The sequence below is a fragment of the Polypterus senegalus genome, chromosome 4 (genome assembly GCF_016835505.1).
Source record: "Polypterus senegalus isolate Bchr_013 chromosome 4, ASM1683550v1, whole genome shotgun sequence".
NCBI classification, from domain to species: Eukaryota; Metazoa; Chordata; class Cladistia; order Polypteriformes; family Polypteridae; genus Polypterus; species Polypterus senegalus.
In genome coordinates, this window is record NC_053157.1 from 80,275,684 (window position 1) to 80,301,989 (window position 26,306).

The window sequence follows — 26,306 nt, forward strand, 5'->3', positions numbered from 1 at the left end:
ATATCTGACACAACAATCAGAGAATGGCTGTCAGTTTCTAACACAAAAATTCCTTGAAGTAAATCTCAACTCACTTACCATACACAGTTCAGACACAGGAAAATATCCAAACCACCACTTTTTAAACTGACCTAGTCATTTACTGGAGAGCAGTAACTATTGCACAAGAGGCCAGAAAACGGAAATAGCATGCTCACAATCACAGCCACCTCACTCAGATTCAATTAATTAAGTATTAACGGTTAATTAAGTTTTGGCAGATGGTCTTATGAGATTAAGGTTTATATTTTCACTAAATGCAAAAAGCAGACAATAGTAATTTATTTTTCCATATACTAATAATATCCTCAGTTTTACTCAAAACACTGGATGCAAGGCAGGAGGAAACCTTGTCCATTGCAGGGTCTACTCTCATAAGTCCAACTTAGAATCACCAATTAATTTAACCTGCAAATCTTTGGTATGTAAGAAAAACCAAAGAACTGGTAGAAAAACACATGCAGATGAGAAGGTCATGCAAACTCCACATGGAAAATGCTGGGCACCGGAAATTGAACCCAGAATGCTGGACATACGAAGCAGCAGCACTAACCACACAGCCATCCTCTGAAACGCGTATGACCTATTAAGAGTGATATTATATGGCACCAATTACAAAAATGTCTTCAATTACTAGTTGAGGCCTTGAGCTCTTTAACAAGTTTAAATTTCTTTTGTAGAAAAAAAGTATCAAATTATTTTCAAGAATATGAATTACTTTTACTCATGAATGAAATATCTTATATAACTAAGACTCTCATATGAACTAAAACATTGTTTGTACCGGGTTAGACTCCCTACTGCCTCCAGAAATGTCATAATTCTTCTTAGAATAGATTCAACAAGGTGCTGGATACATTCCTTGGGGATTTTGGGTCATATTAACACGATAACATCATTCTGTTACTGCAGATTTGTCAGCTGCACTTCCATGATGCGAATCTCCTCTTACATCACATCCCATGGGTACTCTATTGGGGTTGAGATCTGGTGAATATGGAAGGCATTTGAGTACAGTGAACCCATTGTAATGTTCAAGAAACCAGTTTGACATGATTTGAGCTTTGTGACATCCTGCTGGAAAATGGGCACACTGATGTCATAAAGGGATGGATATGGTCAGCATCAATACTCAGGTAGGCTGTAGCATTTAAACCATGCTCAGTTAGTATTAAGGGGCCCAAATTGTGCCAAGAAAATATCCCCCACACCATTACACCACCACCACCAGCCTGAACCGTTGATAGAATGGATCCATGCTTTCATGTTGCTGACAACAAATTCTGACCTTACCATCCAAATATCTCAGCAGAAATCGAGACTGATCAGACCAGGCAACATTTGTCCAATCTTATATAGTCCAATTTTGGTGACCCAGTGTGAATTGTAGCCTTAGTTGCCTGTTCTTAGTTGACAGGAATGGCACCCGGTGTGGTCTCTGGCTGCTGTAGCCCATCTGCTTCAAGGTTTGATGTGCTGTGGAGTCAGAGATGCTCTTCTGCATACTTCGGTTGTAACCATTGGTTATTTGAGATACTGTTGCCTTTCTATTAGCTCAAACCAGTCTGGCCATTCTCCTCTGACCTCTGGCATCAACAAGGCATTTTATCCCTAGACAGCTGCCGCTCACTGGATATTTTCCTGTTTCTGTAAACATTAGAGATGGTTGTGCATGACAATCCCAGAAGATCATCAGTTTCTGAAATACTCAGACCAGCCCATTTGGCACTTAAATCATCTTTGTTCCCCATTCTGCTCGACTTCACAGGTTGTCTTGACAATGTCTACATGCTTACTGTAAATGCACTGAGTTGCTGCCATGTGATTGGTTGATTAGATATTTACATTAATAAGCAGTTGAACAGGTGTAACTAATAAAGTGACCACTGAGTGTATATACAGTATCTATAAATGAGCCCATTGTGTGTATCTGTGCAATGTTTATGAATAAGATTTTGTAACCTAGCATGGGATACAAATGAAAGCAAAAAATCATATTTATCTAACAGTTAGGTGCGGCCTCAGTAGGAATGAACTGTCAATGCAAGTGTGCCAAAAAGCGGCACAGGGCGGCAGCAGTGCCAAGACAGACCATTTGGAATGATAGTGGCAAAAACAGATTTTCTTTAAATGTTGTTGAGGGAAGGAGCATTTTGGTACACAATAGAGTAAATCTATAGACGGAGGTTATAATACTTCTGGGCTAGTAGGAAGCCTGCAGTTTAAGTCTAGAATACAGACCTAGTCATTTTAGAGTTGAACAGTGCTCACAGTTTTAAAAACACCATGTGCCGCTAAATGCAGATCTAATGTGATTGCCATGCACTTGTAGAATGCTCTCTCATCCCCATAAGTAATTCTGATTTGAACAGTGTGTAAATCTAGAAAGGGTTTTTACATTGGTCTCTTGGAGGAAGTAAAATAAGTCTAGAATTAAGAAGTTAGTTCTGGGAATTCTCACTAGCAGAGTGAAAGACAAATCAACAGAAGCAACAGAAAGTAAAAACAGGGAGCACTGTGTATTATGAGGTGGGGAATGCAGACGGATTTTTTTGTTTTCTGCATGTTATTCTTTAAGCACTTAAAAAAATAAAACCTTTAACTATTTAAGATGTTCATTGGTATTAGTCTCCTGTTATACACGTTACACAACTCTGGCTTTTCAGCTTACCATAAATCCCTTCAAGGTCCGATAGAAGGGGTCCAACAGGAGGCTTGCTACAGAACAGACCTGTGCTGTCCTGTCCCATCCATCAGAGCAGTGAACAAGTACACTAATGGCCTCTTCTGCCACTGCCTGTAAATATGTGAAGAAAATGAAATTTATCATGTTTCACACATTGTAATATCACAAGTAGGGAGTCCGTTATGGATCAACAAAAACAAAAGTTAAAATATTAAAATAACAACACAGTTACTTTCATTAAGCTAGGCAAAAGACATACATAACTTCCATTAAAAATAGTAACAACCATTATTAAAATGGTTAAAATGTCCTTTACTAGTGCTTCACATCTGTTCTGAAAGCATGTGTTTATGAAAGCTGAACACTTCAAATATTTGCCATACCTCTGCAAAAATATTCTAACATACCTTTGCAATAAAAATGCCAGCATCCAAGATAGCTTTGATGTGCTTCAGCCAGCCAGAATTCTCCAAGCCCCACAGAAAATCACCCATTGAAGGAGACTTTAGTTCACATACTGATGCAAAAGAAAGAACACTCAGATATCTTCACATTATGTAACCACATTTTGATTTTGATAACCATGACAATATGTAAGAACATCAAAATACAAAATCAAAATATGGAAGTTGATTACATCTGAACACTTAAACTTTCAATTAATCTTTTCATTAAATCCATTAAGATTTTAAAAGTTTTCTGGTTTTCAAAGAATCATGGTGATTGATTTTTTCTTTTTAGCAAATAAAAAACTGGAAATTTCTTAAAGTTTGTGTCTCATTAATGAGTAAATGTTAAACCATATAACCCTAATTTCAATCATCATTGCAGAGCAAATCCATATCTGCTATCAAATTCATCATTGTAGTGTAGGAATGTTTTAATAAAATTTTTCAGTTTAGCAAGCTTGTCTGATTAATTATTATCTGACTGATACTTATTCCCATAGAAGTTCTAATCCACTTCGTCCAAAAAAAAACTTAAATGTTATCTAGACTTGAATGTTTTAAGTATTAAACATTTTACCTTCCTGTCATACATGTCACTGTGCATTTCTGCTTTAAACATTAATCCATCCATCCATCCATTTTCTAATCTTACTTTGTCCATTAAAGGGTCATTGAGAGTTTGATTCAATCAAGGCACGACTGGATGCAAGGAAGGCACCAGCTCTGGAAAACATGCCAAGCACTTGCAGGGCACACTCATGCTCACAAGCACCTTTGTTCTTAGTGGGCAAATTTGTGTTCAACAATTAAAATAAAGCCTTTTTAGAGGAAAACTCCAGAAAGAGGCAGTAGAAATTTCACATAGATTAGGAAAAATACACAAAAAACACACACAGAAAAAAATTAATAGAGTGAATTATTATGCCACTGTTAACTGATATCATCATGAAAAATATGAAGGGTTTGCATTGTCAGTTTCTTTGAGTTTTTTGTACTAGGGTGTTGTACCGTTTTAGCCGTTATGAATGTAGTGAAAAGTAAAGCAAAATGACACCTTTTATCGGCTAACTAAAAAGATTACATCCTACCTGAAGAAGGGGCCTGAGTTGCCTCGAAAGCTTGCATATTGTAATCTTTTTAGTTAGCCAATAAAAGGTGTCATTTTGTTTGAGTTTTTTTTAAACTACTAGAACCGTGTCCACAACTCAGCTTTGCTGAATACTGAGAAAATGAAATCAGTTAGCCAATGACATGTGCATTAGCCTAGGACTGAAGTAACAGCTAAGATCCAAAGTACTAGTCCCTTTCATAATTTTAAAACTTTGACAATGTCAACTCTTAATCTCCATTTTCTTCAACTGCTTTTACCTCACTTTACTACTCATACCTCTTAGTCCAAGAATCTGCTTAGTTGCTCTTTTCTGGACTTTGTCTAGCACTACTATGCCGTTTTTTTTTTGTAATAGGAAGATCAAAACATACGCAGTATTCAGATGAGGTCTCACTAGTGTGTTATACAATATACTGTAACTTAAGCATTACCTCTTTTGACTTGTACTCCATACAATGTGATATATAACATAATATCCTGTTAGCCTCCTTGAATGCTTCTATACATTGCCTTTGCAAATCCACTACGACTTACCATTGTGTATTCAAATCTAAATCAATCTTCTTCACTAAAAACAATATACAGTAAATTTAGCCTTTCTTCAATGAGACCTCACCTCAAAATTTGAAGACAGAGGCTATCCAAATTTATTCCAGGATAAAAGCATTGATTCAGAAAATTATTTTGTTATTTCTTTTCCCAGTGTTTCCAAAAGAAAGTTAGCGTAAAACAACAGTTATTTCATCTAGTGTTAATACAGCACCTTAAAAGATTTACCTTCTAGCATCTTCTGTAAGCTGTTCCTCATAACATGAATATTTTCTATGCCAATAAATTGAAACTTTATATTCGAATAGTTGTCTTCATTTTCATAACCTTTCCCTGCTGCTCTGTTAGCCATTGCATTTAACTAGAAAAAAGAAAAAAAAAACAGTTTAATAAATACATTAATATAACATTAGATGTGTGGATTAAAATACAGTTAAATGACAGGAAACAAGAAAAAATACTTGATAAGGACAAGAGTAGCAATTTAAAAAAACAGTCATTCTTTTAAACTTCATCATGAACCAAACCTGCATTCAGTTCCATGGATAATTAAGGATTCATCAAGACTGTCACTATATGATATGATAAAATCATAGAATAGCTTCAGTTATACCTTACAGTAATTTTAAAAGTAAAAAGAAAAATGTTGGCATTACAATGCCTGCTACTTGCATTAAAGTTCTAATTGTCCATATAAAAAAACTTGATCAGGACGAGAGTAGCAATTTCTAATAAAGAATATATGCTAAATACTGAGGTAGCTTGAAGGGTATGGAAGAATATTTGAGACAAAATAAATATACAAATAAATTAATATATTGTGAACTGTAACAATATATAAATACACTGCTGATGATTAAAATTGCTATACTTTGAAAAAAGTGCCATATTGGTCTAAAGATTGCAGGATGAATAGGTCATGTTAGAGGGTGAGAACGATTACAAGCACAACACATAAGCAAATTATTCGCACAAGTTGTACCCTCTGGACTTTCCCACAATCGGTATAAAAAGGTGCCTACAAAGAGAATCTAATAGAGCGCACTTTAAAGGACCAAACACGTGGCAAAATGGATAACAGCCGCACATCAAGCTCTCAAATTTTGAGATAGGGACAATTGTGGAAATATAAAAAGGCAAGCTTTTTCCATCTGGGACTTAAGTGCTCGTGGTGGATAGAATGTGAACACAGTGTCAAGAGGAAGAGGAAGGTCTGACCCAGTGTTACATGCATTAATGAAAACTAAACTGAAACAAAACATGCTAATAATGAATAAATAATCATTTTGTTAACAAAAAATGTCTGCAAACTGGAACTGAAGGAAAATGAGAATATAAAAATGAAAACTAAACTACTTTTTGCAATTTGAATTTTGATTTTCATCACACCAGCCATAATGTACATGCAAGTGTGCAGTTGCCAGTACAGTATTATGAAATATTATTTAAAACAGTGCCATCTTAATAGTGTTTTAGAGAAGAATATTGATTTGTGTGCATGTGCAAGTGCCCCTTGCTGCTGGTGTGAGACCGTCCTTGTGACAAGCTTGCAGAACAGGGAGGAGCTTGAAGTTTGCGGAGGAGGTGAAAGTTGGTGACGCATCATCACAAACCATTTCATCAGTCATTCCTTAGCAGGTTTTCCTGTAACAAATATTTAACACCATGTTTTATGAAAGGACCCACAGATTGTTTGTAATTTATAATGATCTTAAATAATCAGTTTATTATAACATCATACCCTTCAAAATTTCACATTCTTCCCTTTTTTTACATGGTCATTTTCCCAAATGCCACTTCATTAATTTAAGTATTCATTCTAGAAACCTTTCAAATGAACTTCATCTTACTGTTTAAATACGTTAGTGTCACAGGCAGTTTATTGCCTTTAAATAAATAAATGTATGCTACAGTGTGTCTCGATCTATTTGAAATATACAGTTAACCACAACAATGCAAAATAAATTTTGCAGAGTTTTATACATTCCAAAACCTGCAGTTGTCAAAAAAGGAAAAAAAAAAATTATCCAAATAGATTATTTTAATTTTTCTTTCCTAACACCTAACAGGGCTCTGAATAAAACATTTAAACATGTCTTTGTGCTTTTATGTTTAAAGTAACAGACTTACAATGGTTCAAATTGATCAAATATCAAATTAACTCCAATTCTGTCTTGTTCGATATTCTTTTGGTCTTTTGTTTTTATTTTTTTTATTTTTATTTTATTCTTTTGAATTCTTTTGGCTCTTTCTAAATGATAACAAGTTCACCTGTCACCTAGTATTTATTGCTTTATCTTAAAAGAAATTAGCCTTTTTTTTCTGTTGTGAAACATGAAAGTCTCTGTTTGTGCATTAGGGTGATCATAATATGTTAGCAAAGACATAAAAAATATATTTAAAAGAATAAACATAATTACAATTGTATCACTAGTCTTTAATAAACTTTCAATTTCTTGTTGGTGCTATAATCATAGTGACACCTTAGATTGACACAGCATGCTATGAACGTTATCAACTGAGCTGAGATTACATGTAGACGTTGAATTTTAATTAAAATATTAGTCTTGATGTTTCAGAACCCAGAATTTTGCAAGATCAATATGCGGAGAACAACACAAATTTCCATACTGAATCTTTCAAGCCCCAGGTTAACAACAGGGTGCTGGTGGAAACTGGGCTACTGTTGGCCAAAGTAGGAGAAGAAGAGGGGGGAGATGTGTCCAGAGGCAGGAGGAGAGAAGGAAGGTAAAGAGAGTGGATTGTGCTTACAAGAGACTAAACAGAAGGGGAGTAAGGCCAGGTAGATCGGAGGTGGATTCAAATTGATCTATCATGGTGTGAATGGGAGGAGAAATGGGGTAGTGGTTATTTTGAACGAACAGTATGTCAAGAGTGTTTTGGGGATGAAAAGAGTGTCAGACAGAGTGATGATTATGAAGCTGGAAATTGAAGGTGTGATGATGAATGTTGTTAATGCATATGCCCCACAGGTTGGGTGTATGATGGATGAGAAAGAAGATTTCTGGAGTGAGTTGGATGAAGTGATGGACAGTGTACCCAAGGGGCAGAGAGTGGTGATTGGACCGGATTTCAATGGACATGATGGTGAAGGGAACAGAGGAGATGAGGAGTTGATAGGTAGGTATGGTGTCAAGGAGAGGAATGAAGAAGGTAAGACAATAGTGGATTTTGTCTAGGACGGACATGGCTGTGATGAATACATATTTTAACAAGAGGGAGGAACACAGGATGACATACAAGAGTGGAGGAAGATGCACACAGGTAGATTATATCATATCCTATGCAGGAAGGTCAATCTGAAGGAGAGTGAAGACTACAAAGTGGTGTCAGAAGAAAGTGTAGTTAGGCAGCATAGGATGGTGGTGTGTAGGATGATGTTGGAGATCAAGAAGAGGAGGAGGAGAAAGAGAGTGAGGGCAGAGCCAAGGATCAAATGGTGGAAGTTGAAAAATGAAGACTGCAAGGTTGAATTCAGGGAGGAGGTAAGACAGGCACTGGGTGGCAGTGAAGAGTTACCAGCCAGCTGGGCAACTACAGCAGAAGTAGTAAGGGTGACAGCAAGAAGTGTGCTTGGTGTGACATCTGGACAGAGGAAGGAGGAATAGGAAACATGACGGTGAAATGAGGAAGTACAGGAGAGTATACAGAGGAAGAGGTTGGCGAAGAAGACATGGGATAGTCAAGGAGATACAGAAAGCAGGGAAGAGTAGTGGAATCTAGGTTAAGATGGGAGGTGATGACTAGTGAGCAGCAGTATGGTTTCATGCCAGGAAAAGGCACAACAGATGTGATGTTTGCTCTGAGTGTGATGATGGAGAAGTACAGAGAAGCCCAGAAGGAGTTGCATTGCGTCTTCGTGGACCCAGAGAATGCATATGACAGGGTGCCTCGAGAGGAGTAGTCAGTATTGGATGAGGAAGTCGGGAGTGGCAGAGAAATATGTAAGAGTTGTACAGGATATGTACGAGAGAAACGTGACAGTGGTGAGGTCTGCTTTAGGAGTGACAGATGCATTCAATGTGGAGGTGGTGTTACATCAGGGATCGGCTCTGAGCCCTTACTTATTTGCAATGGTGATGGACCATTTGACAGATGAGATTAGGCAGGAAACCCCATGGACTATGATGTTTTCTGATGACATTGTGATCTGTAGCGAGAGTAGGGCGTAAGTTGAGGATACCCTGGAGAGGTGGAGATATGCTCTAGAAAGGAGAGGAATGAAGGTCAGTAGGAACAAGACAGAATACATATGTGTAAATGAGAGGGAGGTCAATGCTATGGTGAGGATGTAGGGTTAGAGCTGGTGAAGGTGGATGAGTTTAAAAACTTGGGATCAACAGTACAGAGTAATGGGGATTGTGGCCAGTTTTAAATCCATTAAGCCGTGTCACTCTCCGTGGGCGCGATTGCACAACCGCAGGGAGTTAATGAGGTAGTTGAGCGAGTCGCATCTGCACGTGCGGGTGTGATTGTTCTCAATTGCTTCATTGGATTCCTGCGGCGTGTAATTAAGGTGCTGCGCCCACGGAGATGTGAGTGTATATATATGGGTCGGCAAAAGGAAAGTGGAAGAAATCAAAGATTGGAGGAATCAAAGCAAAGGAAAAAAGATAGAAACAGAAGGAGGTTAAAGGACTGAAAGGCAGGCTTGGAAAGGATGATCTGGTCACCTGGATGGAGGAAGCAGAACGAGCTGGGGCCCCGCGAAGGAGCGTTGGCTATGGCGCTGTAGGGGCTAGTTCACCCCACTGAATATTCGGATGGAGTGTGGCGAACAAGGCAGTAGCCCTCGCTAGGCTTCCAAGGTGCGACCAAGTAAGCACAAAGGAAGAAGGGAGGAGAGCCGATCTCGGACAGTGTGGCTGCGATGTCTGAAGGCAGTCAAGATTGGGATCGGTATAAAGGAGCTCGTGGCTGCTGAGTCTCCACCGGCTACAGGAGCAATGGGTGAGCCAGGGAGAAAGAGGAGGAGGTGGGCTGAGATCAGGAGAAGATAGTCTGCATTTTAACCTCGGATTTATTTTTTGATTATTTTTATTCCCACTTTTTATTGGATGTTTATGGATTTATATATGTACTTTTTTTGAACACTGTACAATTGACACTTTTATTGGTTTTACTTTTGTTTTGACTGATTTTTAATAAAGGCACTTGAGTACTTTTTCCACCATCCTCTGGCATCATCAGAGAATTGTCCTCATTTGTCAGCTCATCTTGGTCATAACTATCGACGGTGCTGGTTCAGCAGACTCCCATGTGGGAAGAGGGAGTCTGTAGGGGACCGGCATAGTCACACAGGCAAGGTGGAATGGGTGGAAAAGAGTGTCAGGAGGAATTTGTGACAGATGGCTATCAACACGAGTGAAAGGGAAGGTCTACAGGATGGTAGTGAGACCAGCTATGTCACATGGGTTGGAGATGGTGGCTCTAACCAAAAAAACAGGAGACAGAGCTGGAAGTTAGAAGAGTTAAAGATGCTAAGATCTGCATGTGATGAGAATGGATAGGATTAGGAATGAGTACATTAGAGGCTCAGCTAAGGTTGCATGGTTTGGAGACAAAGTCAGAGAGGCAAGATTGCGTTGGTTTGGACATGTGCAGAGGAGAGATGCTGGGTATATTGTGAAAAGGATGCTAAGGATAGAGCTGCCAGGCAAGAGGAAAAGAGGAAGACCTAAGAGAAGGTTTATGGATGTAGTGAGAGAGAACATGCAGGTGATGGGTATAACAGAGCAAGATGCAGAGGACAGGAAGATATGGAAAAAGATTACCTGCTGTGGCGACCCCTAAACGGGAGCAGCCGAAAGAAGAAGAGGACAAAGTCTTGACGTTTCAGCTTGGGCGGTAAGGGGTTGCAGAATGAGTTCCTGCCACACTGTTGTGATGAACTTTGCTATGTTAAATGATTCTTCAATAGAAAATGGCCGAACTACTACTTTGCTTTCCTTGGGAAGTGCGCTTCACCTCTATCAATGATTACTTTCATAGTACATGCATTTATTTTCATATTTAAATTGTCAGAAATACTTCCCCATAGCAGGGCTTGGTGCACAATCACAAACTTTACAAAGTCTGGGGTTTGTGCATTATTTACTCAGAAAAATGTTTTCTGCTCATGAGTTAAGTCACAATAATGCTCAAACAAAATCTGCATAAATAAATAACATACAAGCAATTGTACTTCTTTTTGTCAATGCTGAATGCACTGTTTGTAAATATTCACAATCTAGGGTGAAAAAATTATGTTAACATGTAGACTAATGAATTGTTCAAATGATCAGACCAATTTTATGAGTAATCAATGAAGAAATCTAGGTTATTCCAAATTGTGAACCTTAGGACTTCGTTTACCAAGCCTCAAACCCAGAGTGTGTCCCACTTGTGATAGATTGTTGCTTTATTTAAAGCTGGTTCTGGTCTTGCCCCGATACCACCAGCATAGGCAGTAACTCCCACAATCCTAAAAGAAGTTATTTGAGTATGATAATGATGAATGAATCATTTGAGCATGAATTATTAAGGTTGAAAAACTAAACATGCCACTTTTCACAGGGTTTATTTAATACCTGTGAAATCAAAGAGTTGGAAGTCTCTTGGACTGGTTAATAAATAAGGCACACATTCAAAGTCAGAATCCAATTAGCACATGTAGGTGTGACATTGAAAATTACAAAACATTTAAAATATTTGTGTCAGTCTAAAAGAGATTCATATGCAAAAGAGCCATGCTCTAAATGAAGTAAAACTTATAATTGCTCACCTTAGGTCTAGTGTCCACCACATACATAAATTCACTACCAGGATTGGCTTTCATAATGGCCTGAAGCATCTGCTCATCTTCCAGACAGCGTGCACTAAAGCCTGACAAAGGCTGACTACTTCGACAGATGGATGCCTACAGAAATATAAGCAGAACAGAAACAAAATAAATCAGCATTAGCTCATAAGACATGCAGAACTAGTCATGGGTACACTGTTTAGTAATAAAGCTTTGGCAATATAAAATTAACAAATAATGGTAAATTATGTATTCCTCTGAAGAACCCCAAAGGAATATTTCTAAGTCAATGAACTGCAGCAAAAATGTCCTAACAGTGGGCACATCTGCCTTTTTAGGAGACTTCTTTAATAAGGTAGCTTAAACTATCAAATTAATTGTCTTGAAATTTGAATGGTGCCTAATGGGGGACACCTATCTGAAACCTGTTGTCAGCTTGAAAGTTCCTAAGCACTAAAGTCCCAATAATTACCCAAAATATCTCCAGGGAGATATTATTGTCAAAACCTCAGCTAGTACGAAGGGCAAACACAGAATCTTCCATCCATCCATTATGCAATCCGTTATATCCTAACTACAGGGTCACAGGGCTCTGCTGGAGTCAATCCCAGCTAACACAGGGCACAAGGCAGGAAACAAACCCCAGGCAGAGTGCCAGCCCACCGCAGGGCGCACTCACACACAAACACACCCCCACACACCAAGCACACACTAGGGACAATTTAGGATCGCCAATGCACTGAATGTGTGAGGAAACCAGAGCAGACACGGGGAGAACATGCAAACTCCACGCAGGGAGGACCCGGGAAGCGAACCCAGGTCTCCTACACAGAATATTGATAAAATAAAAAATTTGTTCTTTAAAAATGCTCTGAATAAAAAGTAAGCTCCATGGAGTACTAAAAGCAAATATAAGTTGCCTGAAAAGGCAAAGGCAATACAAGGCAAATAATTCCCAATCACAAATCCAAAGAATGGCTGAAAAACAGCACAAAGTTAAAAAAATCCAATAAATCACAAAGCACAAGAAAATCACAAGTCCAAGAAACTCACTACTCTCAAGCACATTCAAATGAACTACAATGGACTGTGGGTTGCTCGTGCTTTTATAGGGCTAAGGGCAGTCCCTTGTGGAAATAGACAGGTGGCCTCACCTCTTGGACAACTGCCCACAAAACACACAAAAACCAAAATACACAAACAAGCAGACAATAATCGGTCAACAATATTAACATAAACAAAAGACTCAAAAATGAACAAGAAGGCATTAAACAAGAACCTCAGCGAGGGGAGGAACCTAACAAAAACATAAGTATGCATTCAGAGACAATGTTCATATTGGACTGCAAAAGACAAATTAGAGAGTATGACAAAACAATGAAATGGCCATGTCTAAAGGCAAACCCAGAAAGTATATTTCATTTAATGATATCCTATGCCTGGTCTCTCACTGTGTCTTCTATTACTGAACATGCCTAAGCCAATTACATAATAACAGACTAATTGCCATAGTGCCATGGTCTAAACAGAACATTGTAGTATATAGGTAAATGTGATCCAAGGTCTAAAATTTAAGAAACCACAACTAAGCCAATAAGATAGACTATGTTATAATTGATGGACTGTGAAATATTTAACTCAAAATGTCAAAGATAATTGCAATTAGACTTAAACATGGTCCGTCAACGTGTATTGAATTAGTCCTGCTACTACTAGTGGCTCCTTTCCAGCGCACAGATGGTCTCATTCTGTTCCACTCTGCAGCCTAAAAGAACCAGCTGGAATGGAATTGGTTGCATTTATCATGGCAAATATACTTTTTTTAGCACAGTGTACATTGATAATACACTAAAACATTTCTGATAGCTAAAAGGAACAGGAAATTTGTCTGTGATTAATAACTGGCTAAATCGTAGTTAAAGCATAATTATAAGCATATTAAAAATTAGGACATTGTCTTCATAGAAAAAACATGAAACATTAATTAATCATTATATGTATCCTAAATTGGATTAAGTAGGTTTAAAAAAAATGATTTCTGTTAACTGCCAGTTTTACACAATTTAAAATAGATTGAATTCTTTGATATTGCTTTTTATAGTTACATTATTGTGGCATTATTGTCTAGAGTGCATTTTTACCACATGTGGAGTATAATTCTCTTAGCAGCAAGTATATGACTTCACCAGTGACAAATGTAAATATGAGAACTAGTGCATTAATGACATTTGTCATACTGGCAGTTAATCCTCTTCAATAAAACCCCTGTGTGCGTCCAGGTGTCCGTGTGTGTGTGTCTTTTGGTGAAGTACGCATGCGCGAGGCTCGTGCGACACACACGACCGGCATCGTGGACGCACACACACTGGAAGCTGAGCACACAGTGAATGGCATAGCCGCGGCCGCACATGATAAGCAAATAAACGACACCACTGCTGGGGAGAGTGCTGATTGGGTATTCGCGGCCGCGCACATAAAATCCATTGCTGGGGAGACGCCACACATAGTGCCCCGTGCATGTTTACTAACTAACTATCTACTAACAACATGCCACCCAAAAAAAAAGGACACGTCAAGTAGGACAAAAGACACAGACACTCAAATCGTATATAAGCAACATCTCCTGGAAGAGCGGTCAGCTCACCAAGTAAAAATAAACAAAAGAAAGGCTGAAAGACAAAGAAAAATATGAACAAATAGATCAATTGTAAAAAAGAAAATGAGCATCAGAATACTCCCTGTATTGATTTGGCTCTATCCTCTACTAATTTACCCTTTACCGTAAGAAGGCGACAATTTCCAGTTAGCCTTTGCCATAACAATTAATAAAGCTCAAGGGCAAACCTTAGAAAAAGTTGCCATTTACTTGCCAGAACCAGTATTCAGACACGGTCAGTTATATGTTGCATTATCAAGAGTTAGAAGTTTTACAGATGTTGTTGTCAACGTTGTAGATGGTCCTGAACAAGGCAAACTGTTGCCAAACTCAGACAGAGTGTTTACAAAAAATGTTGTCTATAATGACATTTTATTGAAAAATTTCCTGAGGTAAAAAAATAAAAACATTTTCTTAAATATCTTCTTCAGATATTGAGTATTACAGATTGTTATAAAGTTTTACACTAAGGCAATATTAATTATACTTACTGTATTTTCATATACGTTTCTATTTTATTTATAATATTATTTTACTTTAGGCTTCTTGCAAAAATATTTTTAACAAAAAAATTAAGACAACAAACAGAATGAGGTCAAGGTCCCTTGCCATTTAATACAGACTGTTCCTAATAATGTTTATGCAACACTGTTCTAGCGCCCATTATTGTAACGGGCTTAATGTCTAGTCTATAATAAATGATTATATTTTGTTTTTATTGACATTTTATAATGTTAATGATGGGATGATGTCATTATTACTGTCTCCAATGTGCACAACATAGAAGTGAATTCACTTTGCAGTAGTGTTGTGCAATATAACAGTGCAAAAAAATTCTAAACAGCACTATACCAGCATTATACAAAGTTCAGTAATTTTATTACTTAAAAATGTTACTGAAATCGATTTGTGTTGTGCTTTTATTAAAAAGGGCATGGAGAGCATAAACAGGGCAGTAAAAGTGAGATATAGCAATACTTTGTTTATAAGACAAATGAAAAGTTGATTCTGAAGATATTACATTGCCTGTTTTCAAATGGTGTTACAAGACTTATCTCACCAGAGAACACGTGAAATCTTTTCAAGCATTTATCCCTTCCTCAACCCAATGTCTCCCAGGGGCTCAGAACTTGATAGGTGTGAAATGGTATATACAGTAAAAATAAGAAAAGTCAAGATTAATGTATTTTGATGGTTAGATAAATGCAGCATTTTCACAAACAACACTTTCCTGAGTTTGTTTGATGCACAGACACAAACTACTTCAAGCCTAATCAATGTGATTCTATCAATTGTAATGCAAAATGTCATACTGAATAGTGTTAATCTGCAGTGTAGTCTATGCATTTCTCACACTGTTTTAATTAATGTGCATTTCATTAAAAATGTTGTAGCAATCCTGGGTCCAGACCTGGTAAGCACACATTCTCCAGGAAGCTGGAAACTGCAGTAGACTCTGCAGATCCAGTACTAGAAGAAGCTCTTTATTACATGTATCCCTTTTGCTGAGGCCTATTGGCATGTAAACATGACCACCAGAAAGCCTCAGATGAATCCTGGCCTTGGGTCAGCTCACAGAACCAGGGGATAGTGTGGCAGTCAGGTTGCCTGTCATCCTGGGTGAATGGAGTGTGATGGAGCTGTGGTATCCAATATTTGCTTCGGTATCATTTTGGTATCGGTATTGAGGTGTGGAAGTGGTTATCGATTCTGAAGTCAAAATTTAAATATCGATTCAACACTACTTTGAAGTACTTACAAGTATTTTGTTTTGACATTTGAATTCTAGAGCTTAAAAGCTTGTATTTCAATTCTTTTTTTTTTGATCTAAACAAAACAAATGATCTGCGCCGATGTATCTTACCACAATTAATCTTACGGTGAATTATTTAATTCCACATCCTAAACAACAACGACAACAACATTTAGTTATATAGCACATTTTCATACAAAAAAATGTAGCTCAAAGTGCTTTACAAAATGAAGAACAGAAAAATAGAAGACACAATAAAAAATAAAAATAAGTCAACATTAATTAACATAGAATAAGTAAGGTCCGATGGCCAGGGTGGACAGAAAAAACAAAAAAAAACTCCAGACGGCTGGAGAAAAAATATAAATCTGTAGGGATTTCAGACCATGAGACCGCCCAGTCCCCTCTGTCAAATGTCGACTGAGGCTAATCCAATGAATAATTTTGGCCCAGCTTCCGCAAATGAACCATCTGCATTTGCTTTGGGCAGTCTCCCATTACTGTTCTTCTTTAGAATATGTGTGGGTCAATGCAGAACCAATGTTTTTACCAGTCCAAAATTGCATGAATATTGTAGCTTAGGACTTTTTATACAGTGTGTAAAAAAACTATAATTTAACCATGTCATTACATTTTTAGAGTCATATTTACCATTAGTCAAGAGTTTATGTTTAGGGTGCATTGGTTTGCTAAACATCTTTTCTAGCAGTTTTTTCTTCATAAAATCTTTCTTACATTGTCCTTAATATAATTGTTAATACTATTCCGTTTATTTCATGTTGTGTTGAACTGTTAACAAAATATGGTTCTGGACTACAGAGAGTAGTACTGAGCCATCCTCAATCCTAGATAATGACCAAGGCTGCAAAAAATAAAGCCAGAAGGGCTTTATTACAAGGGATGTTTAATACAGCAGGGAGAATACCACAAAAAAAACACACACACAAAAAATAAAATAACAAGCATGTACAAAATAATAATATTAAAATTAAACAAATCACAAAATAAAATCATTAAATAAATTAATAAATATACATTATACTATATATACATATAATATACGATACCCATAACAGCAAGTTACATAAGGAGTTATAGGACTTCTTATTGTAGTAAAGCGAAGGGAGTAGAAAAATAACACATAAAATGGAAGAGGTATTAAAAATATCACATACTTACATGATTGCCTTGGTTATAGTATGAAAGTGCTGGAAAACGCCCCCTGCTTCTGAACTTTGAACTTCCTACAATAATGGGAGGTGTAGCTGATTTTGGTACATAAATTTCAGTTGGGTATGTATCACATACCTGGAAAAATATAAATGACAATATGAATCAGTATAAAGAGACAATTATAAGTAATTTACACTGCTTGTTAACTAGAATGAATACAGTAAGGTTACCTAAAGCCAGACACAGCAAAAAGCATGGCATATCATTTTACACAGCCTGTTTGTTATTTTTAAGTATGTTCACATATGATGAAAAAAGCACCAACTGTCGTTGTGACTTTCTGTTTATCTGACTCTCTGAATATATGAGACAATCTGGTACACTTATTCTTTTTATTAAGATTTTCTCTAACAGATACAAAAATACAAATGTTGAATGTCTTATACAAGTTAGTCAAGTACTTAGAGTGGTGCACGCAATCTGCACCACTGATACACAAACTCACTTCTCCTGCTGCTTGAACCATAAAAGTAAAAAAAAAGTCACTTATTTAGAAATGAATGTAAAAAGAAAGTAACTATGTAAGTGTTCATCTGTAAGCATAACGCACAGAACTAATACAGTATGTACTCAATATTTACAGTATGTTACAATAAAAACAGCCTCACTGCATGCTATGATTCAGTTCTACAACTAACAAGTAACACTAGGACATACACTCACCTAAAGGATTATTAGGAACACCATACTAATATGGTGTTTGACCCCCTTTCGCCTTCAGAACTGCCTTAATTCTACGTGGCATTGATTCAACAAGGTGCTGAAAGCATTCTTTACAAATGTTGGCCCATATTGATAGGATAGCATCTTGCAGTTGATGGAGATTTGTGGGATGCACATCCAGGGCACGAAGCTCCTTTCCACCACATCCCAAAGATGCTCTATTGGGTTGAGATCTGGTGACTGTGGGGCCATTTTAGTACAGTGAACTCATTGTCATGTTCAAGAAGCCAATTTGAAATGATTCAAGCTTTGTGACATGGTGCATTATCCTGCTGTAGGTAGCCATCAGAGGATGGGTACATGGTGGTCATGAAGGGATGGACATGGTCAGAAACAATGCTCAGGTAGCCCGTGGCATTTAAACGATGCCCAATTGGCACTAAGGGGCCTAAAGTGTGCCAAGAAAACATCCCCCACACCATTACACCACCACCACCAGCCTGCACAGTGGTAACAAGGCATGATGGATCCATGTTCTCATTCTGTTTACGCCAAATTCTGACTCTACCATTTGAATGTCTCAACAGAAATCGAGACTCATCAGACCAGGCAACATTTTTCCAGTCTTCAACTGTCCAATTTTGGTGAGCTTGTGCAAATTGTAGCCTCTTTTTCCTATTTGTAGTGGAGATGAGCGGTACCGGGAGGGGTCTTCTGCTGTTGTAGTCCATCCGCCTCAAGGTTGTGCGTGTTGTGGCTTCACAAATGCTTTGCTGCATACCTCGGTTGTAACGAGTGGTTATTTCAGTCAAAATTGCTCTTCTATCAGCTTGAATCAGTCGGCCCATTCTCCTCTGACCTCTAGCATCAACAAGGCATTTTCGCCCACAGGACTGCCGCATACTGGATGTTTTTCCCTTTTCACACCATTCTTTGTAAACCCTAGAAATGGTTGTGTGTGAAAATCCCAGTAACTGAGTAGATTGTGAAATACTCAGACCGGCCCGTCTGGCACCAACAACCATGTTACACTCAAAATTGCTTAAATCACCTTTCTTTCCCATTCTGACATTCAGTTTGGAGTTCAGGAGATTGTCTTGACCAGGATCACACCTCTAAATGCATTGAAGCAACTGCCATGTGATTGGTTGATTAGATAATTGCATTAATGAGAAATTGAACAGGTGTTCCTAATAATCCTTTAGGTGAGTGTACATTGATGCCATTTTTACATACCTTGAATTCGAATCAGCTGTCTATGAATGGTGCAGAGCTACCATCAGCCAATGTATTAGACTACATGACTTTGTAAAGTGCTGTTAAAAGGCATGCATTTAATGTACTCTATTAGCACTTGTAATTACATTCTATCATCACTGTTATTTATGAATATGACTCACAGTAATAAAAATGTTTAATAAAGGAAAATGTGATTGTTAGCAAAGCCCCTGAACGCATATAAATGTTATACCATACACAGACTTTCTGACTTGATATTACATCACTTGAGCTGGCACCTTGTGTCACTATCAGTAAAAGCTATTTTGGCCACCACAATTTTATTTTGGTTCAATTACTACATGATACTGCTAAAATGCTATTAAAAACATGTATTTCATGTACTCGACTAACTTCTGTAATTAAATGTTATCATCACTGCGATTTTTGGATATGATTCATTGTTATAAAATAATTTAACAAACACAAAAGCTATCTAAATGCTATTAATTTTAAATGCTATTAAAATTAGAAATGGTCTAACTTTCAATACAGTTAATCAAGATTTCCACTCATTAATGCAAACACTCTGCTCCTCCAAACAGCCAACCATGTAACTGCCACTCAATATACAGAGGGTATAGACACAAACAAGCAATTTAGTTGTTGTTTAATCAAACATTAGAATGGGCAACATGAAGGACTTAAGTGACTTAGTCAAAAGTATATTTGTTGGCACAAGACAGGGTGGTTTCCAGTAGCTCAAAAATATTCCATTCCAGGTTTACAGAAAAAAACTAGAGGTGTGGGAATTCTTATACATAGAACAATCTCATTTGCAGTATCAGATGTAGAATCTGATTCTGAAGGGAGATACGTGATCATCATGGGTAATTTATTTAACTGTAAAGTGATTTTGATAAATATCTATGCACCCATCATGGATGATAGGGACTTCAGCGAAAAATGTATTTGCATCTATTTCCAATGTAAACACTCATAAAATGATAATGACTGATGACTAAAATTGCGTTTTAAATCCAGACCTAGGCAGGTCTTTTGCCACAGAGGCTATGACATCTAACACTGCAAAAACAATTACACAGTTTGAAATTGATCACAACTTATCAGACCCCAGGATATTTCTAAACCCAAACTCAAGAGCATATTCTTTCAACTCACGAGTGCATCACTGTTACTCAAGAAATGATTATTTCTTTATAGATAACAATTTCTTGCCTACGATTAAATCTTGTAAGTATGACGCTATAGTTATCTCCGACCATGCCCCTTTGATAATGGAGCTCAAATCACTATGCCCCACATACTCATCTCGCAGCTGCTGTCTTAACCTATTTATATTAGCAGACAAGAACTGTGCAGAATTTATATGTAAGCAAATCGATTTTTTACAGACAAATACATTCATAGAGGTCTCTGCAGGAAAAGTCTGAAAAGCTCTGAAGGCTTTCTTAAGAGGACAGATTATTTGACATCTTCCCCACAAAAATAAATCAGAAAGCAAGAAGGTATCAGAGCTAATCAGTGAAATTACCAGGATAGATCAAGAACATGAAAGGTGTCCAAATGAGGCACTTCATAGAGAAAGACAGGCTCTGCATACAAAACTCAACCTTTTGACAACTAAAGAAACAGAGCAACTCATTTTTAAATCAAGACATCATTACTATGAACATGGTGAGAAGGCCAATAATATCTTAGCTCAACAAATCCACAAGCAGGAAATTTGCAATGCAATACCAGTAATTACCAACACAGACAGAGACAAAACTGGATAAACCTCTGGCACTTGCAGAATTACTAGATACTATTAACTCACTTCAGAGTGGGAACGCAGCAGGCCCTAATGAGTGCCGTGATAACCCTGTTGAATTTTACAAAAAATTCTCAGATCTTTTATTAGCAACATTTACAGAAGCTAGAGACAATAAAATTCTACCTCAAACTTTTGGCAAGCATTAATTACCATTTTTCCTAAGCAAAATCAGGACTTACTACAATGTGCATCATACAGACCAATCTCACTTTTGAATAATGATGTTACGATACTCTCTAAAGTCCTAGCTAGAAGGATTGAGAAAATGCTGTGCCTGCAGTCCTAACAGCATTAACAGAATTTCAAAGTATTCATGGTCTCAGAATTAATTTGAATAAAAGTGTGCTCTTTCCAGTGGACTATGTTGCACAAAACATTAGATTGGACACCTTCCCTTTTATCATCGCAGATCAGTTTAAATACCCATGGGTAAAATTCACAAATAAACAAAAAGCTCTTTACCAACAAACTTTTTTTGTCTGTATGGAATGACTTAAGCAAGATTTGCACAGATAGTCTATCCTTCATCTCAATTTAGCTGGAAGAATTAACACTGTCAAGATGGATATCCTTCCTAACCTCCTTTTTCTATTTCAAAGCAATCCAAAATACACAAATAAATCATTTTCATCATTAAGAAGTTATATTCAATCTTAAAGTCATTTATTTGGAATTCAAAAACATCCACATATACAAAGGGCGACCCTACAAAGGCAGAAGGTGACATGGCTCTACCTAACTTTCAATTTTATTACTGGGCGGCAAATATACAAGTTATAAAAACCTGGACATTGACACAAATAAATGAACATACACAGACTTGGTCTGCAATAGAAATAAAATCCTGCAGTACTTCCTTTATATTCCTGGCTTTGTACAACCAAAAAAATACAAGTTATCACCAATATACTAACAACCTAATTGTGCTTCATTGACTCAGAATAAGAAACAATGTAGGAAGTACTCCAAGATAGAGAAACTTTTATCTGTGGCACCTCTCCATGATAACCACCTTTTCCACCCTCTCAAACATACAGTGGTGTAAAAAACTATTTGCCCCCTTCCTGATTTCTTATTCTTTTGCATGTTTGTCACACAAAATGTTTCTGATCATCAAACACATTTAACCATTAGTCAAATATAACACAAGTAAACACAAAATGCAGTTTTTAAATGATGGTTTTTATTATTTAGGAGATAAAAAATCCAAACCTACATGGCCCTGTGTGAAAAAGTAATTGCCCCCTGAACCTAATAACTGGTTGGGCCACCCTTAGCAGCAATAACTGCAATCAAGCGTTTGCGATAACTTGCAATGAGTCTTTTACAGCGCTCTGGAGGAATTATGGCCCACTCATCTTTGCAGAATTGTTGTAATTCAGCTTTATTTGAGGGTTTTCTAGCATGAACCACCTTTTTAAGGTCATGCCATAGCATCTCAATTGGATTCAGGTCAGGACTTTGACTAGGCCACTCCAAAGTCTTCATTTTGTTTTTCTTCAGCCATTCAGAGGTGGATTTGCTGGTGTGTTTTGGGTCATTGTCCTGTTGCAGCACCCAAGATCGCTTCAGCTTGAGTTGACGAACAGATGGCGGACATTCTCCTTCAGGATTTTTGGTAGACAGTAGAATTCATGGTTCCATCTATCACAGCAAGCCTTCCAGGTCCTGAAGCAGCAAAACAACCCCAGACCATCACACTACCACCACCATATTTTACTGTTGGTATGATGTTCTTTTTCTGAAATGCTGTGTTCCTTTTACGCCAGATGTAACGGGACATTTGCCTTCCAAAAAGTTCAACTTTTGTCTCATCAGTCCACAAGGTATTTTTCCAAAAGTCTTGGCAATCATTGAGATGTTTCTTAGCAAAATTGAAACGAGCCCTAATGTTCTTTTTGCTTAACAGTGGTTTGCGTCTTGGAAATCTGCCATGCAGGCCGTTTTTGCCCAGTCTCTTTCTATGGTGGAGTCGTGAACACTGACCTTAATTGAGGCAAGTGAGGCCTGCAGTTCTTTAGACGTTGTCCTGGGGTCTTTTGTGACCTCTCGGATGAGTCGTCTCTGCGCTCTTGGGGTAATTTTGGTCTGCTGGCCACTCCTGGGAAGGTTCACCACTGTTCCATGTTTTTGCCATTTGTGGATAATGGCTCTCACTGTGGTTCGCTGGAGTCCCAAAGCTTTAGAAATGGCTTTATAACCTTTACCAGACTGATAGATCTCAATTACTTCTGTTCTCATTTGTTCCTGAATTTCTTTGGATCTTGGCATGATGTCTAGCTTTTGAGGTGCTTTTGGTCTACTTCTCTGTGTCAGGCAGCTCCTATTTAAGTGATTTCTTGATTGAAACAGGTGTGGCAGTAATCAGGCCTGGGGTTGGCTACGGAAATTGAACTCAGGTGTGATACACCACAGTTAGGTTATTTTTTAACAAGGGGCAATTACTTTTTCACACAGGGCCATGTAGGTTTGGATTTTTTCTCCCTAAATAATAAAACCATCATTTAAAAACTGCATTTTGTGTTTACTTGTGTTATATTTGACTAATGGTTAAATGTGTTTGATGATCAGAAACATTTTGTGTGACAAACATGCAAAAGAATAAGAAATCAGGAAGGGGGCAAATAGTTTTTCACACCACTGTATACAGATTTTAAAGTTTAGAAAACATTCTGGATTAAATCAGTTTAAAATTGTCCAAAAATTTTCAAGGGCAAGATATGGCCTGTGAGCGTTGTAATCAAGTTCCAGCCTCATTGGATCATATGTTTTGGGCCTGCACCAAATTAACATTATTTTGGACCAAAATCTTTAAATGCCTTCCAGATGGCATTGTTGCCATAATCTCTCCTAATCCATTAACTGCTGTGTTTGGTGTACTTCTAGATGGGCTTAAGGTGGAGAAGGACAAACAAATTGTAATTGCCTTTACTTCCCTATTGGCATGTAGACTTATCTTGCTCAACTGGAGGAAACCTAATTTATCTCTTTTACTTTAAACTGATGTTATACAGTATATTATTTGAAATTAGAGGATCTGTGCAAAATCTTTTAAAAACCTGGCAGGATCTAATTAATAACATTTTAGAATAAGGATTTAGATTGAGGAAGCAGATTCTCTTCCCTTTTTTATCTTATTTTATTGTATTTATTTATTTTTCCTATTATTAAAGTTTTACTCTGTTGGCCTAGCTCTGTTTCTCATGGGTGGAGGTTGATTTGACTGGAACTTAGTTCTGTAAAATTTGACTTGCTTGTATGGAATATTATTTGGTTTCAAAAAATTCAATAAAATGCTAAAAAAAAGAGCTGTCCTCCTGGGATTTTTATAAACTACAGTGTTTTTTCAAAGATGAAACATCATTAACAAACAAAAAAAAAAAAACATCCAGTGAGCATCAATTATATGGGAAAAACATCCTGTTAACCTAAGAGGTTAGAAGAAAACAGCCAGGATTGCTCAAGGACACAAATACCTATATAACAGTTTTTTACAACAATGGTGTGCAGAAGGACATCTTTAAACATACTGTGTGTTGGACCTGGAAACACAATGGCTAAAGTAGCAGAGGACCATACCAGGTTTCTCTCCACTCTGTGGGCAGTAAGATAATGATGCTATCTTGATCACAAAAACAAAATGATTGAAGATTGGAAAAATGTCACCTAGTCTGACCAATCATAATTTCTGTTAAACTGTGTAATCTATATAGGTTGGTGACTGTATTATAGTGATGTGGGGAATGCTTTCTTGGTACATATTAGGCCATTTAACACCAAATGAGTATCATTTGAATGCTAAATCATTCATAAAATTTCTGACCATGCGCATCCCTTTAAAACCAAACTAGACCCTTTGTGAACTGGATAATTAAAAGGCTAATGCACCCTGGGACAAAGCATTCATTATATTACACTGGTTCGAGAAAATAGGACTTCATTTTACTCCAATGGCTTGCACGATCTCCAGGTCAATCCAACAGAGCTGCTTTGTGATTGAGCGGAAAAGGAAGACAGAAGCATGTATGTTTGACAAAATTTCAGAACTATGCAATATTATCCAGTCAATGTGCACTAAAATCCCCCCAAAAAAGATTTCCAGCTCTTTGCTGAGTTCATGCCTGGAAAAATTAAATTTGTTCTAAAGGCAGAACGGAGTCCTGCCCAGTACTATATGTTTACATCTAATACACTCTAGTATCCCTTTTCTCCATAATTATTTTAGTATTTTCATCATTTTGCAGTCACCTTGATGCTAAATTTTTTTAGAATGTGGAAAAAACTGGCTGGGAAAGTCAGAACTGAGTAGAGGACGGACTTAACTGCATACACTGTATCTAAAAGAATTTGATTTAAAAAATCATTCCGCCCATTGTCGGATTTTTGTTATTCATAAATAGGAATGCCAAAAAGATTAAATTATGTGAGCTCATTTGTAAAATTTTATTGGAAATATTTATAATTTGGAAAGGGTATAAGAATTGAGTATAAAAAGAAGTAAATAAAAAGAATACATGATGATCACTACTTTTGTACATCATTTCCATGTTCAGCATTTTTGCAGTTTTTAATTGTTAGTTTGGACACATTTTTCCACTGCACTGCTCTGCTTTTTGCTTAATGAATATACTAACAACAGATTGTAGACACTTATTCAGTGACTTAAAGTACTATTTTGCTCCTGATCCTGTTTTGTTTCATTTTTGAACCTGAGATCCCTGATTTGCTGTTGTTTTACTTATATTCAAACTGTTAAGCATTCATCATAAGAATCAAAAGCTGGTTTAGTTTCTCATTAAACATAATGGAAAATAACTCATATTTATGATTCTCCTCTGATTATTATAACAGCTTTAAAATCTCCATTTTAAAAAGCATTTTTGGTGTTAGGAAAGCATACTTAGCTACCTCAACCAACATGTGTCTTTTGGAGGCTGCTGACTTGGCAGCACAATTCTTAAAACAAAAGTGAAATGAAAAATGAAGGTTACATGTGTTATACTTTTATGCATCTGTTAAGGAGGAAAATAATATTCTTTAAATTATTCAATCTGACTACCGCCACCCTGCTCTGAAAATTTTATAAAAATGGGGTTGCTCCACATGTTTAATCTACCTTCTATAAGCTGGTTTTTTTTAAGACTATAACCTATGCTTCTTTTGCTTTGTTTTAAAATTTTGTTGTATAGTATTTTTTTTACTTAGTACCTGGATTTGTAAGCTTCTGTTATTAAAAATTTGCACCGTATAAAAAATATAATGAGGAGAGAACACTTAAAGATCATTACAATGCAACATTTGTACTTTTGT

At 37.0% G+C, this 26,306-nt stretch overlaps 1 protein-coding gene across 1 annotated transcript in view; it reads right to left on the bottom strand.

Moving 5' to 3' along the window:
* The window catches only part of mtmr7b (myotubularin related protein 7b), a 60,921-nt gene that overhangs the window by 20,036 nt on the left and 14,579 nt on the right, over positions 1 to 26,306 (bottom strand). Inside the window, exons 5-9 of the mRNA XM_039750931.1 lie at positions 17,225 to 17,353; positions 11,619 to 11,753; positions 5,063 to 5,195; positions 3,133 to 3,242; positions 2,711 to 2,836 (exon numbers count right to left, since the gene is read on the bottom strand). Coding sequence (XP_039606865.1) covers positions 2,711 to 2,836; positions 3,133 to 3,242; positions 5,063 to 5,195; positions 11,619 to 11,753; positions 17,225 to 17,353 — 633 coding nt within the window. The remainder of the gene's footprint in view (positions 1 to 2,710; positions 2,837 to 3,132; positions 3,243 to 5,062; positions 5,196 to 11,618; positions 11,754 to 17,224; positions 17,354 to 26,306) is intronic.